This window comes from Amblyomma mixtum, chromosome 2, assembly GCF_055824585.1.
Source record: "Amblyomma mixtum isolate Tamu chromosome 2, ASM5582458v1, whole genome shotgun sequence".
Taxonomy (NCBI): Eukaryota; Metazoa; Arthropoda; class Arachnida; order Ixodida; family Ixodidae; genus Amblyomma; species Amblyomma mixtum.
This window is the reverse complement of record NC_143013.1, coordinates 67,952,388-67,968,965: the sequence shown is the minus strand read 5'-3', so window position 1 is coordinate 67,968,965 and position 16,578 is coordinate 67,952,388. Positions and strand designations below refer to the sequence as shown.

General features: G+C 43.9%; 1 protein-coding gene across 2 annotated transcripts in view; it reads left to right on the top strand.

The window, feature by feature from the left end:
• Positions 1 to 16,578, top strand: part of LOC149359644 (hepatocyte growth factor receptor-like) — a 61,905-nt gene that overhangs the window by 31,701 nt on the left and 13,626 nt on the right. For both annotated transcript variants that reach the window (XM_089571788.1, XM_089571787.1), the window contains 8 exons: positions 1,653 to 1,791; positions 2,800 to 2,936; positions 4,631 to 4,822; positions 5,451 to 5,562; positions 7,744 to 7,983; positions 10,195 to 10,331; positions 13,007 to 13,198; positions 14,597 to 14,708. In XM_089571788.1, the coding sequence (XP_089427914.1) occupies positions 1,653 to 1,791; positions 2,800 to 2,936; positions 4,631 to 4,822; positions 5,451 to 5,562; positions 7,744 to 7,983; positions 10,195 to 10,331; positions 13,007 to 13,198; positions 14,597 to 14,708 (1,261 nt within the window). The remainder of the gene's footprint in view (positions 1 to 1,652; positions 1,792 to 2,799; positions 2,937 to 4,630; positions 4,823 to 5,450; positions 5,563 to 7,743; positions 7,984 to 10,194; positions 10,332 to 13,006; positions 13,199 to 14,596; positions 14,709 to 16,578) is intronic.

The following is a 16,578-nucleotide window of genomic DNA, read 5'->3' as shown; positions in this document are numbered from 1 at the left end:
TTTTTCACCTAATGAAATAAAGTCATTGAATGCAAACCTGAGCTGTAAGGCGTGCTACGGACTCAACTGTACAGATATGAGGTTGATGCATTTGAACAGTTTAGCAGAGGCGCAGTTCTATAGATATCCGTGTAAATATGAGCACGACGGTAAGAATCTATTTTGCTAGAGCGGTATACGCTAGACAAGGACACGTCGCTTTGGTATCATGTGCTTCGTTACTGTCGCCCTCTGTCGACGAGCAGTTCTAATGACCTACTGGAAGGAGAGTAGAGGTGCACCACGAAATATCCAGAAACGGAAATCTATGTGGTCTTTTTGTTTAATAATCGACAGGTGGTGTAAGAGAGTGATAGGCGCGGTATCAACAAGGAAACCTTGGCGCAGGAATCGAAAAATACGTACAATCTTCGCACTTTTTAACCAGATACAATTTTTATGATTTAACGCCCGTTTGAATGCTAGAGCGAATAGATGTCCTGTCTTGTTTACACCTGATTTTGTCGCATTCGAAGAGCTGCATGTTGTAAGTGTAATTTTTCGTTCACCTTTATGCTATTCGGCTCTGCCGAACTTCGAAATGCTCCCGTGGGAATTTTGCCGCGCAGGCGTTGAAAAGCTGCAGCCGGATGTGTATTTGAATGGTCATTATAATAATTTTGCACGCAGTTGTCCTAATAAGCAGAAAGTTGATTTCGACAGAGTGCCTTTTACAAAATGTTAACTTAATGAGTGAATGATAAATACTCTTCATTCTAACCTCATGTAGGTTGCAGGAGCTGCTGGTTTAATACAAACGTTGAACAAATGTGCACTGTAATGTACAGTCTTTGTCAAAAGTTTAGAGTCCAGGGAGTTTGCTTCTAAGCCTCGCAGTGGGACTCCTGTAACAATCATGGTAGTCCTACCCATTGGAGGAGGCATAACCAGAAATCTTCTTACCTTCAGCAAGTTTGTAGCGCTGGAGATGCATTACGAACCAGACAGTGTGCTTCAGAAGCAAACCCCCTGGGCTCCAGACTTTTGACAAAGGCTGTACTTATGTATGGTTCTATATTTAGAGGCGTGGGTATACGTATGAAATGCGTAGTTGTCCCCGATGAGTTCAAAATCGCATACTAGCCCGACTGTGCTCGCTTTTTCCTGGCACAGTAATCTATACGCTTTCCACTTTCCGCTGTCCATTTTGCACTATTTTGGTCTTCTGTGAGTGGTAACTTAGATATACCCGCGACATTCAAGCGTCTGGGGCAAGCGACCCTGTCATTGGGTGGTTCGCTATCGGACCTCACTATTGGCTGCGTATCTCAGCCAATAGCAGCTAATGGCCTGGTTCGGTGGCCTGGTGTTGACAGAGCGCTGCTGTGCCTCTGACCATTGGCTGTATATTGGATCCACTTTCAGCCAATGGTAAGGTAGGGTCGCCAACGACCCAATGGCCGGGTCGCTTACTCCTGTCATTTGAAAGCCGCAAGTATATCTAAGCGACCACTGACAGAGTACTGAATGGATGCGAGATGAACAGCATAAAATGCAGAGCTTATAGAATATGTCCCCTGGACTCTCATTCCAAATATAATGTACATGTATAACATTTTGACCGATAATTTCGCATAGTTAAATGTTGTGAAACAGTTTTTTCTGCCCTCCAGGGTGAAGTGCAAAACTCCTCCTGCAGAGGACGCCGCCAAAGTGGACATTACGATCTCTGTAAACGATACCAACAGGGATGACAAGAAGAACTACGACGTCGTCCACACTCTGACAATTCCATCTGCCTTCGAATACAAGGTCCTCAACTTCTTCACCAAACGATCTACTGGCTTTCATGTTAAACTTGCGTTTATGTAAAGCTATCTTAACCCAACTTGCGTCAAGAATGTGACTATTTTGTAGTGTCCCCGTTAAATAAGGCACGAACGCGTTATCTGTGGCTACAAAAGGGGGTGGCGTTGGTGGCATATCGTAGAATGGGTGGTATATTTTTTTGCAGAAGTGTTGAAATGCGGGCCAGTTAGTTGACTGTGAATTGAAAAAAAAAACAGTCACAAAAAAAGAAGGGACAAGAGAAGGAGTGTTCACGGCACAACGACTGGACTATCAACTACCTGGACTATCTTTTCGTGTCTACATGGGATAATGCTGACAGCATGCTACTAAAGGCTCTCTGAAGGCAGTCGAATTTTGTCACTTCATATTACAGGCAGAATGTAAACTGTTGGTCAAAGTTATTTTCTACTATGCTTAACATTGATCATAGTGAAATGCAACTCTGCCGCCGCGGTGGCTCAGCGGTTATGGTGCTCGGCTGCTGACCCAAACGACGCGGGTTCGATCCCGGCCGCGGCGGCTAGAATTTCTTTGGAGGAGAAATTCTAGAGACCCGTGTATTGTGCGATGTCAGTGCACGTTAAAGAACCCCAGGTGGTCGAAATTTCCGGAGCCCTCCACTACGGCGTCTCTCATAGCCTCAGTTGCTTTGGGACGTTAAACCCCATAAACCAAACCAAACCAAATGCAACTCAAGAAACGAGATGTCAAATCAACCTCAAGGGAGCTCTGTGACCAAAGGAATCTACCTCTGGCAGTGACTTCGTGGTTAACCTCTTAGTACATGTCAGTTTAAATTTCGCAAGCGTGCACTATAGGAACGCCAAGGAGATTGACCGCGACGTCCAAGCTATAGTTAGAGGCTTCAATGGAATGACCTTTTTTGAGGAACATTTCCAGTGTCGTGTTTGAGTTACATCCCCTTATACGCATCGGCATAACAAGGAGTCTTTCCTCTTTTTTCCATAGGTCGCAACGTTGTCCGGTGTGGTGCCAGACTATGGACCAGTAGCCGGAGGCACTAACGTCACTCTTCTAGGGGTGAATCTCGACATCGGGTCACAGCGAGCCGTGACGATCGGAGGCACCACGTGTAAGCTATACAAGTACGTCTGAGCAGGACGCAAATTTAATACAGCCACTCACTCCATTCAGCAACTCCAGTAAAGTCAGTGTAAACTTCAGGCTTCTAACGAGTTCTGTTAACAACTCTGCTGCTCCACACCGACGGCATGACCTTTAAGGGGTATACTTGAGAAGCTTCTGTTGATTCTGAATTCACATACACCAACGGAAATCAAAGTTTTGTTTTGACAAATAATTAATTTGGACGTTGTTCAAGGGAACGTAAAACAAGTTCGCAGGGCTCAATGAAAGGAGGAAAGCTGATGAATGCGCGCGGCGCCGTTCTCATGATATATAGCCTTTGGTCGGGTGGTGCGATCCAACCGACCAGTCACAGTATGTCACGTCATGATTTTAATTCTCTCTTCCGTCTTTCATACCTTACTTCATCTCTTCTCCATGCCATGGTTAAGGGTTACAACGAGAAGTGAGACATTCACTGAGCCTTTCTTTTTAATTTTTCACTGTATTACATCCAGCCTTCAAACATTCAACGACAACGACACCGCATTTTGCCCGTAATTAGGCTGCTAATGCTAAGGCATTAATAACTTCTTTTCAGAGGAAATCCCCACTGGCCCCTACTGAACTGCCTCATCTGTGAGATATTGACACGTGGATTAGAGGTAGACGAAGAAAGAGAGCGTAATCAGTAGAAGTAGACGACGCGGAAGTGTAGGTCCGTTTTCTGGTGCCCTCGTTCCCTTGTTCAGCTCTCGGTGCCCTTGTTCAGCCGCTGCAGTTCCTTTTCTGTGCAACAACTGTTACACATCTGTTGTTGTTGTAGCCTTTGAGCGTCGTCTACTTCTACTGATTACGCTCTCTTCTTCTACCTCTAATCCACGTTGTCAATATACTATAATCTCAAAGAAAAGTATCAATAAAATTTTGCTTACCATAGGTTTTGGTTATTTGCCATTTTATTGTTTAGTGTTTATGTGGCTTTCTTTACCTTTCAGGCTTGAACATTTGTATTTTGTCGTGTCATTCGCACCAATGAGGCTATTACACTGCCACCGGGCTAAGCATCTACTTGCAATCACGTGCTCTAGAGCGCTCTGTCTGTCATTTATTTTTGCATCCCTTTCGAAAAGAAGGAGTCCGGATAATGCGAATATTATCCCCGTGGGGGTTTGGGCTATTTTCAACGCTGTTCCTATGCGGAAAGTTCACAGATGCTTAAAATTTCATGTGGTGATTTTCTAGACAATCCTTCTTATACAAAAGGGACACCCACTAGACATCGAATAGAGAAAGTGCGGACGTGCACAGACATCCTCCACATAATAAAAATCTGAGGAAATATATTTCATGAATTTCGCCTAGGTGTAATAAGGCCATTTTTGCTCATAGGCGCATAACAGAAAAAAAAACCTGCACCTTTTATCTTGTAGAACTTTTATTTGTAGAAACTATAAGCAAATAATGGGAGTAGTGCTTTATTTTCGGTTGCAACCAACTGTCAAGAAAATGCTCAGTGGTGCTCCTTGTAGCATTTCTCGCACGGAAGCCTCCTAACTACGATTCTTGAGACAAAAATTGTCTTTCAGCTTAACAGCCTACCTCTTTTACATGATAGTGTGACTCTCTTGTCAACTGCCTGTTGTAGTGGAGAAAATCTGCTTCTTAGCAACGTGAACTTACAACCATCGTCTCAATTTCTTTTGCACTACAGGTTCAACCAAACGAATGTGGAGTGCTCAACCAGCGCGGCGCCTGCAGATCAAGAGGATAGCGAGCTTCAAGTCGTCCTTGCCATCGATGGTGTCACCATTCCCTTCGTTTCTGAGAAGGGCCTCGGCTGCACATTTAGATTCATGCCCAACCCTTTCATCGGAAGCATCGCTCCAATGACAGCCTTCTTCAGGTTAGGATGAAATGCTACGCGCATTGCGTGCAACAACTAACCAATGCTGCCAGAAAAGAAAACTTTCGCTTTGCCAGACGTTATGAAGGGAAGAATGAGGCAGAAAGCAACATGCGGTAAGACTCCACCTATCGCTATTAGGGCCAAATAAACTTTAAGACCTTAAATGTGGGCAGTAACACTTGCGCAGTAAATCCTTTTGAAAGGAGATCACTACCCGAACTTCACTGAGTGCCTCAGCGACTTAAACCAAAACGCTTGGCATTAAGAATATCTACAAAATATGCACTTATGAGCATTACGACAAATTGCAGGTATCTGAGCAAACACGAGGACATATATGTGTATTATAACGATCCCTCCTTGGAGACCTTAGCATTCTTACCTGCGTGCTCTTTGCTTTCTCCTCGGAAAATACCTGACAAGTATTGTAACGTAAAATATAGTGGCTCTTATCTAACGCGGCCATCTTCATCTTTGCTTAGGCAAAACTACACTTTTTAAGGTTACTCTAAGTTAAAAAGGTGCTAATGATGGCTGATCAGTTTCTCGCATGTAAAACAACAGAACTTTAGCAGACCTGCGCTACTGACTACAGTACTGAGATCAGTATTCATGCTTTCTGCAGTGAGCAGCCTGCCATTGCTGCCGACGGTGTTCACTTGCACAGCGTTTCCAAACCAGCGATGGTGACTCGAGTTGCTTCTCTGGATAACAGGAAACAAGAGTTCATTACGACCGTAAGGAGATGATATATATATATATATATATATATATATATATATATATATATATATATATATATATATATATATATATATATATATATATATATATATATATATATATATATATATATATATATATATCATATTTTGCCTTTGAACTTCTTTCTTGCCGAGTAACACAGGGTTAATATCTAACTAATGCTGGGACATATAATCTCCACCAAGAGAGAGTTTTCTGTTCTTAAACAAATCATACCAATAAGTGACTGCAGCAGCTGCTTCTTGGGCGAAGTGACATAAATGCCACGCGCAAAATTTGCACTAACGTAAATTGGGCCACGCTTGATTTTTCTGCTGGCCATGTTCCTTGAATTCAATTAAACTAGCCATCGATGACGACAGTGTGCACGTTTAGTTGTTATTTGTTATATCTTTTCTGCTTCCATGAACGACCGCGAAATTTCTCCACGAAAATAAATGTTAAATCTAAATCTTGTATTTGACTACACCATGATTTTGAAGTTGGCCGTCAATGAACTACTGCCCTCTGATGTTGTGTGCGCGCATACAGCAGCAGATTTCGCTTTTTTTGCTTTATAACAGTCAACTGTTCGTGCTAATCCCGTTATATGACAAATAAACTGAATCTCTTCCACTAAAAGCAAGAAGCTTGAACTTTTCTTTGGACGATCTGCGTACACACCTCCAACTATGGCCAACCGGCCTGTTCATGGCATATGTGGCCTTGATGCCTCAAGAGGGCATACTTTACGATACAATAAGCTCGCCTACCAAATTATCACTTTACTACTTGACGCAACGGTCCCTATTAACAACGTCAGACTTGGCTTCTGACTTTCACTCTTTAGTCACACAGTGTGTGCATGACCATCATTACTACTGTACGGATTATACTTTACTTAGCGGCGCCCCTCAGCTTCAGGCATTAAGAGGACACTACGATGTCATCTTGAGCTAAAAAGGAAACTTTAAACTTTCTTAACACATGTCCTAGACCGACACCCAGCGTGGAGAAATCAGCCACGAGAATTGCTGCGATCATATGGTGCTCAGGCAATGGGATTTGTCTGGAGTTTTGATAGGAGCCTGGGCAGCCGCATTGCTGATAAGGTTAACAACAAGAAGAAATGTAGGCATAGATGAATTCCCGATGGCTTCAATTAGTCTGAAGCTCTTGCCTACAAACACCTAAAAGGGCATCGGAAGATTTGCTGAGTTCTATTTCAAGCAGTCAAATATGTAGTGCACCTGCCTCTGAATACCCAAAAGGGAATCGGTGTGACCAGCGTGTAGGCATGCTCGCTTTCCCGCCCCGCTTCAACCAACGCAGAACCAAGGGCGGTTTTTTGTGGGCAGCCTCATTTTGGCGTGCCGATGTTTTCCGGCATCGAGCCTACGTCAATAAAACTTGGGTTGGGCCTAGTTGGTACATGATGTACCTAGTTGGTACATGGCCTAGTTGGGCCTAGTTGGCCTAGTTGTTACATGAGCCTATGTCAGCCCGTAGCCTGCCGTCAACACACGCAAGGAAGGCAATGCAGGCTGTATTGAAGAATTGGTGTTCTGTTAGCCCTTGAGATGTGAATATATAGGACGTGTGCAGGTTAAGGAGAGGTAAGACCAGCTTCGGCTTCCTACATATCCACCACAGGGGAGCTATGGGGGTATGTGAGGGGATTGCCCATGTGGGACCTGCGGCCGCCCAGCATCTTGGGCTACAGGGGGGGCTACATCTTTCTCATTCTAGCAATTTTCCTAGCGCCAATAATTTTACGCCGTTTCGCAATTTTTTATCATTGTGGCGAAATCAGCGGGGCGTTCTTATAAGTTCAATTTCGCGAACAAAAAAATAGGGCCGATTAACAGTTCTCCTGTCCGTCATGGTTTTCATCACTCGGCCATTTGCGCAAGCACAGAAGTCTATCTGATATTAACCAAGCTCACAGGTATTTTACGTCGGACAAACCTGTGCCATGAGTATGCGCCCAACGTAGCAATAGACCTGAATAGCTATGATAGCGTTCTTGATTGCCTCGTGGCACCCGTACTCTCCTTTATAGCGGTAAAACTTTGAGACTGAGCGTCATTGCATGCCCGGCTGAATGTCTGGCTTTTTTTTAAAACCTCAGAGAGCAATTGTCGTTTTTTAACTCTCATATACTTATTTTGAAGGCTTGTCGCGTGCTGGAGGACGGTCGGAAGTTGCTGTGTCCGGGGCCGTCGCTGACGCAGTTTTCTGTGATCAGCAGCGCCGAATTGAAGAAGCATCGGCTTCGCATACTGGCGCAAGTCAGCTTTCAACTGGATGGGCTGCATCTACCGCCGAACAGCACGGGCAGTGAAGGACACTTCACTTTCACCTACCGACCACCGCTGTCATCTAACACCCCTGGGAATGGAAGTGGAACCAAGGTCAGCGTGCATGTTCTTTATTCCTATTTCGGAGTGCACAGTGGCACACTTGCAATACTTTAGGCGCAGTGTCTATTTGCACTTTTATAACTATTGCTGAAGATTCACTGCTGCTACTTTATTATTAAAGTTACATAACAGCAGCTATTTCATTTGCTCAGTACGGTGACTTAGATACCGAAGATAGGGCTGAATCAAATTTTCAAATGAAAATAACAGTGCTTAACTCAGTGCACACCCTTTTTCGAAGAGCAAAGCGGCCAAGGAGATTGATTATAAGCCACGCTGTGCAGCTCATTATTCATTGACCGAGTTCCTGTCGCTTCAGTTGATGCTAAGAAAGATTGCAGAGGACACGTAAGCTCCGCGTTAGTAATCTGACGCGATAGCGCATTGGTTTAATTGCCATAGATGCCTGTGCATATATGGCAGAAGATGACCCTGTGGTCATCTTTTTTACTTTACATTCAAGAATCCCTGGGGATCTCATACCGCTCCTGGCGCAGGGGTGAAGCGGTTAAGTGATGCGACACTACCCTGCGATGGCAGGTGCTGTCACCGGTGAGGCTCGCGCGCCCCAGGTTGCTCTTCCCAAGTGACCAATCAAATATTAGCTACCACCTACCACAGTGTGCAGTTTGCTCACTCTGTGACTCTGTGGTGGGCAGGTTGTTATCATGCCGTAAGGTCACGTGACCTAGGGGGCACACCTGCGTCGTAGGTTGTTGCTCTTTGGAGACCACCTTTCAGAGCCATGTCCGTGATTTTTCGCTCACAACACCGACAACGGATTTTGTGGTGAATGGTGGCCTTTAACACTTGTCCTCGTCCGTCCGAAACTTCGTACTCCCACGAACGATACAAGATCTGCACTACAAGGCTTAGCAGATAATTCCTTCGCGTTTTGAGATTACATGAAGGCGGTGTACGTATACATTCAAGGGTTAGCTGAGATTCTTCTCGACTGCACAAGGGTTAAAAAACCGAAATTGTAATTTTAGCTTATGCCGAGGTCGTAGACACAGACCTTATTAAATGAAGGATACGCAATTATTGCTCCTCATACAGACGTCTTAGCACTTAAAACTGCTGTAAGTGCTTTCTACAGGAGTGCCCCTCATTTCCTTGGTCAGTCTTCATTCCTTTTTCTGAAAATCGCATTGAGTTTTACAAAAACCATCACTGTCACCGCTTCGGCAGTACGGAAAAGTTGTGCATTACAGCGGCCCATTGTTTTGATACAGTCACTGGGGCATAAGTGGTGCAACATCTTAACGTATTCGTATTTGCATAAAAAGGAAGTATCACCAGCCTCTTAACGCTTACTCGCTCATGCCAATTTAGTTTTTACTACATCACGAAACCGCTCTTTTCATCGGCGATTGGTTAGGGGCTGGTTTTTGAGGAAAACAACTTGAAGCACAGGCAGTCTCAACGTACGCGAGTTTTACATTCTAGAGAGAAGAACATTGCAAGGCAGCTTCCCCTTCCTCCTTAGATCGAAAAGGAGTTCAGACTATCAATTTCTCTACGCAGAAAGAGTTTGGAAAATGGCAATAATTATGTAAGAAAAGGTATGCACAGAAATATCAAAGCACATTTTATTCTGGCTTGTTACTGAGGACCTTTTAGGTGTACTCTGCACCCTACTTGAATTTAGTTTAAAAATTCTTTCCTGCTGTTTATTTTAACACGTTAGCATTATATCCGTCATGTTGGACAAATTTTTCCGGACCTCCATCCGTGTTTGTGTGTGAAGGCTCGATTGGCAGGTTGCGGTAGAGAGGGATAAACCTCTGGTGGAAGAGGGAATATAAAGAGAAGGTGAGAAGCGAAGGTAGCGGGTGGCAAAATGGAGAGAAGGAAATCTCTATCCCCTCATGTGGATGAGTGGAGCAAGGAGAGAAATAGGGAGAGTGAAACGAGGAAGAGTGGACAAGGGTAACGGAGTGTCCCAGTGTGACTGCTGGATTAAATCGGGCCAGTTTAGCGAGGGTGCAGCGTGTCAGATGGTGATTGCATGGACCACACCACCCGCTCGCATGGCCTGAACCCGTGAATGGCAGCGGCTGCTCGCGTGGGAAGAACTGTAATGCTAACGCGTACTCTACCGAATCACCGAGTTTTTAGCCTGTGATCATTTTAATATATTAGTGCTGGATATATCATCTTCAAAAGCGGATCGCATCATAAAGAAGGTTTTCTTTCCAGGTTGCTAAACTTACAGAAATCCTCCCATGCTATGGGCCAGTAGCCGGTGGAACCAACTTGACTCTCCGCGGGACAAATCTGGACATCGGTTCACAACGACTTGTGACCATTGGAGAAAGTATTTGCAGCATAATAAGGTATATGTCACAATCACACATAGCCGCGCACGCCATATATGCATGCTATTTGAAATTGCAAAGGAAAAAGCTATGTTCACAACGACCTCTAGCAAAAGAGCGAATATTTACAGTTAATAAATGCCTGTTGAAATAACATGACAAACAGATTAACAGAAAGAGGCACGGAGCAAGAGCTCGTGATTTTGCGGGTAATTCTTATAGCAGTAATATACAAGTTCTATGAGTTCGATGTGTGCTTGTTCAGGTTTATACAGGGTGTTCAAAATCAAGCTTTAAGAATTTTTTTAGAAATAATGAGAGCAGTACACAAAATTTATTTCTGCAAATGGGTTATCTTGCCAGGCGAACAGTCAGAAAAACTGTTATCGCAGCTTGAGTAATTAACTAAAATTTGTTACATTTTATTTACCGCAGTTAGCGTGCATGTTTGCAGGGCATGCTCAAAAGGCATTACTGGTTTGGTTTGGTGTGGTTTGGTTTGGTTTATGGGGTTTAACGTCCCAAAGCGACTAAGGCTATGAGAGACGCCGTAGTGGAGGGCTCCGGAAATTTCGACCACCTGGGGTTCTTTAACGTGCACTGTTGCGCACAAGAATAGCAGCAAAGCTGAGCATCAAAGTCAATTAAGGCTATAATGTAGTCTTTAGCTCATAGCCTTCCCCGTACATTGAATGAATTTCAAAACACTACTGCGTATAAAGGAAAGCAACTACGGAGCTGCTAAATTTTTAAAATTGGGAATACTTATGTCATGTTAATATCGTTGTCATATCTATTATTTGCTTTGTTGTTTACCTCCTCATCCTCCTCAAATGTGTTCCCTTATATTGTTTGAATGCAATGCAATTTTTAGTTTCCTGTTCACTTTCTTCTGTATAATTAGGGATTTCTTTACTTATGTGCCTTAGCCTTAGCACTGCCTCTTTTTCTGTGCTTTGTACTTTACCAATTATTATGTTTATTATGCTTTGCAGTCACTCATGGTTTCTGATTACTTTTCTCATGCTGCACGCTATGCCTTGTATTTGGTTTCCTGGACCTAGTCGAGCGGCGCGACCAACTTTTATCCAGGAAACCTTCCAGAAACGCCTGCTGAATAAAACTGATTTCGATTGAATTCAACGCGTATAATCGTATATCTGCACGCAGTGTGCGCGTGTAATGCGTCCTTATGAGCCTAATAAAAGAAACTCTCCCAACGGCAATTCAAAGAAAGAGAAGTAGAAGAATCTAAAGATAAATATCAGCACCAGGTTAAAGTAAGGTATAGGCTGAGGTCACATAAAATGCTTTCGACCAACTTCTATTCCAAGTGCATGCACTGTGCGCAGACTGCACCCTACGTCGGTGCAGGCAGAAGTGGTGCCGTCGCAAAAAGCGTGCTTTGTTTTCTGTATGATTTTCTCAGTAGGCGCGTATTTAAGATTTGTTTTGAGGGCTGCACATCCGCGTTATGAGGAGCTGCTTAATTCTTTCCTGCACCGAAGAGTGTTTACGTGCACTTACGCTACAGATACTTCCTCTACATTCCCCTGCCATCCAAATCCGCTGCTCACGGCTACTACTCATCGGTCATGCTCAGCGTGTAAGCGCCACAGCTACTGCGCAACCACTAGTGCCGGGTGGGGAAGAATTGGTATAACGTTTATTTTCCATGCTGCTTCAGTTGCCAGCAACGAACGACTTGTATATTCTAACGTGAGATTACCGATGATCTGTTCATGCGTCACAAATTTTGTTCAAGGATTTGAGGCGTTCAGCCAACCCAATGCCAGAAGGACAGGTTTAGGAATAAAGGAGTAATCTACAAGCTTTAACGAACTCTATCAAGATGTGTCTTGCTCGAATAATTGTCTACCTTTTGACCTAGCAGAAGATGTCGGAGCGTGATTTTTAGTAATATCAGTAGAACTAAACCACCAGAATTGGTCGCCGAATATTCATTTGAGTAGAAATGTGGTAGTGCGGAGTAGCGTGAGAAAAAAAACATTACCGTGTAGTGAGGTATAAAAAAAAATGATGTCAAATTTCTATAAAGCACAGCACTTTACAAACTTGTCTATGCCACATGATCGACGGCTAGGTTACCGCCACACAGTGCTTTGCCCATTCACTTGTTGCGGATGAATTTCCACCTACATACATCTACTGTCTCGCACTTTCTTTGTGCAAGATTGAGAATATCGAAGCCTTACATTAATGTGCCTATTTTCAGTACTGAACCTCATCATGCAGCAGAGTGGCACTGTACAGTATATTGCGACAAAATATCGTTCTAATGCACTGCGCTGATGCCAAAACATTATTCGTTGCGTCCATCGTTTAGCCGTCCTCTCTAGGCGTCTGCAAATACACAAATAAACCATAGTCATAAAAACAGATGCTGTGACCGATTTAATGATCCGCCCATCGTGCCAAAAGCAGCAAAGCGTGCAGTACAGGTTCCTCCAGTGTTTGTTGCCATCTCTTTCGTAGAGCTCACGACTTGCTGGTCCTCACAAGGCTCCCACCGAAGTGTTCTTCAAAACGCTCTCTTTTCTGGAACGCTTGTAGTATATCAAGTGAACCGCATGTGGGCTGCTCTGTTCTCATTGCTGGAACACGATGACAGAGCGGATCACATGGCGATGGGCTATTTCGATGTTCTACAATAAACACTTTTCTTATTGCAGGGTTGACAGCGCCTTCCTGTACTGCACAACAAGTGCCGTTTCTGTGGACCACGCACACATGAAGATGCTAGTTTCCTTGAGCATAAGCGGTGTTAAAGTCCCTTTCGTCTCGACGGGAAATTTCTGTTCTCATTTCACCTACAAACCGGACCCTGAGATATATGATATCGCACCGAAATCGGCAACTCCTAGGTAAGTCTCTGGCTTGAAATTGAAAATAGTATTTTTGGTGCCATGAACAACCGGCTAAGTTTGCTTACTATGGAGCTGATTTGTCGGCCGGATAAGAAGAAAAGGTTATTGAGGCAGGTTTATCATGGAACACTTCAACCGCATAAACTCCTGAGCTAGTCTGAGTCAGCAACGGCCTTTTATTATTCCGTTATTACTCGACCGCCATGTAGTATTTCTAATAATCATTCTGTTAAATGCGGTGTCAAGAGAATTAAAGCTCCTCGCTCTATCGAAAACAGCGATACATGCCGCCAGTTTATCTTCGACAAATGAGACAAAACTATAAATATAAGGAAAAGCACATATCCTCAAAGATTTCGTATTGTATCAATAAAAAGGAAATACTGTGGCATTTCTTTCAACTTCGAGCTCTCTTCTCTCTTTTGGGAAACTAGAACGTGGCCACACTTTACAGCCTGTCTGCGGTCATTTCACTTCGTAGAGCACCGCTACTTGTATACAGTATGTTGTAGCGAAAATACCAGATTAAGGGCGCGATGCAAAGTCCTCATGACACAAACCTCATGGAAGGACGCCATTGTAGTACGAAAACTGTAACAATAAGGCATAGGCATCCATTTTCTAAAAGACGAATCAGGTATTCGGCCCCTGTTCTAACGACACTGCTTGTAATTGTTTTTCCAGCTGCAATGAACTACAACTGTCGTTTGTAAAAAACGTACTAATAATAACAAAAATAATTTTTACTCACACCCAAGCGCACGAATGAGCAGATCTACACTTTCTCCATACGAAACATCTCGTGTTTGGCATGATTATTCCCTTCTCTGTTCCCTCCGCGGTTCTGAGAGCTTTCAGTATTTGCTTTGATCGCAAGCTTAAGAGGAAACTTCGTTCCCAAAGGCGCCAAGAAGATGGGAGTCTCGTGCTGGAAAGCAAGGCACATAACTCTGGGCGCGAGAATGCAGCGAAACTTCGGAAATGCGATGTCCTCATCTATAATTCTACCAGTTGAAGGCGTAAGGCCTTGAAGTTGCACTTTTGCATTTCTCAAGTCTTCCATATCGATCACTGTCGTGTGCTAAATATACTAAGTTTTTCAATATGTGATTGATAACGTCTCATTCCACAACCGCGGTGGCTAAGTGGTTATGGTGCTCGGCTGCTGACCCGAAAGACGCGGGTTCGATCCCGGCCGCGGCGGCTAGAATTTCTTTGGAGGAGAAATTCTAGAGGCCCGTGTACTGTGCGATGACAGTGCACGTTAAAGAACCCCAGGTGGTCGAAATTTCCGGAGCCCTCCACTACGGCGTCTCTCATAGCCTTAGTCGCTTTGGGACGTTAAACCCCGTAAACCAACCAAACCAACCAAATAATTCTTTACGAATTTTGCAGCGGGACCTCCGTCATCGAGGCCCAAGGCAAGCACCTGGACAGTGTCGCCACCCCAGTGATGGTGACTCTAACAACCTCATTTAACAACGAACACCAGGATTATATTACAGTGGTGATGTATATTTCCTTCTATTTCATATAATATGTGCCAGTTGTAGACCATGACTAGATCCGGTGAAAAACTTCCTCGTTGTCCTTTTCTTATTAGGAGGAAGCAGCTGTAGCGTGATTTCATGACTTTCATTACCCTACCACGTGGTACGCTGGATTTCACACGCAATTAAAGGTGCACTGAAGAGGATTCTGGACTCATCTATTTATCGCGGGAGCTCGATCTACATGCTCCAAGCATTCTTAGAAACTTCAAATTGTTGTCGGCCAATCTCTCTATTAAATCGGATTAAACGTGCCGGCTCCCCCCTTTTGTTTTACCTCGCCTGCGAAAGTAGGAGGAGTTAGCCAACGCGTGGAGTGCCGTTCAGCCCGTCGCGTGGCGACTTGCCTTTCTGCCATCGGCGGAGTGATACGTAAAGCAAAGAGTCCACGCGTATTTTTATTTCCGTGCGCCTAATTGGCGGGGTGTAAATTTGGGCAAGTCGGTACTGATCCATAACATATGAGTAGCTCGAAACCAGGACGACGGACAAAAGGAGAGAGAACAGATACCCACAACACAGGCGCTATTGTAGCGCCTGTGTTGTGGGTGTGTGTTCTCTCCCCTTTTGTCCGTCGTCCTGGTTTTGCCCTAATTGGCGGCTATGTTGCTGCCGAAACTATTTATTCACGGAAACATAAAAGCAAAATATAAGCGAAAGCGAACCTGCCCTATGAAACTGAATGAAAGGCACTTCACGCGCTGGTTGATTCCTCCTACTCTCGGAGGTCAGTTGAAAATAGAGGCGGGAGCCGGAAAGTTTAATCCGATTAAAACTGCGGAGATCGGCTGCACAGGGCTATAAATCGAAGTTTTTAAGAATGCTCGGAGCGTGTAGATCTAGTTCCTGTGGTAAAAAGATGAGCTCAGAAACCTTTTTAGTGCACCTTTAATTCTATTTATGTGCACACATTTCCATAGCGCCTGCCTTCCTTTTTGTCTCCACTGCAGCGGTTTCCTAGGGTTCTGAGCATCCTCCTCGCTTGCAGGAGGTGCAGGGTAATGTCCCCGATGCCAACGAGCATCCGCCCTCGATATTATGGGTACAAACTTTTCCCCTGGCCTGATGTTCAGCTATTATGTGGCCTTTCTGGCCGAAGCTTGTGTAGGCACTAAATATCTTCTGCCATGGCGTTCTTTGACCATCATCATTTATTTTACAATTAAAGACCTCTGTTGAGGCATTACATAAGGTGGGGGACAGAGCAAATGCAAATGAGAATAATACGTTAATACAACAAACCATAATGCAATACAATAAAAATGAAAACCGATACATCACAATACAACGTTGGTCAATAATGAATGGCGAAAGGCTGAATTAGGGGGTAACAACAACAACAAGAAAAAGAATAAGTGTAACTGGGTCAAGTTTGAGACAAATGGGCAGTATCTTTTATTCAGTACAGTGATTAACAGCTTTCCTTCCAAGCTTTCCTTCCACCATTAAAATTCATAATGGTAATTATCTTATATTCTGCTTGAATTATTTCCTGGCTTGTACCAGAGTCTCTGTAACTGACGTTCTAGATCCCTGTACTGCCTTATTTTTGAAAATATATGTGTTCTAATAACCCTGCTTGTGTCAACGATTGAGATGAGAGGACGTCTGTAATGCGCAAGGCGGAATTATTCTGCTCCCAAATTATTGAACATCGCTCTTAGTTGTGTTAACAGGCACCTAAACGAGTCTCTCTGGCAGAGAGGTCGCCCCATTCAGTAGGCAAGGTGCGTGCTAAGAAGGCAGATGTGGTCACTTTTATTGCCCCTATTGCTAACATTATATTTTTCAAAATGAACGTAAAGAGAAATGCCAGGAAATTTCATT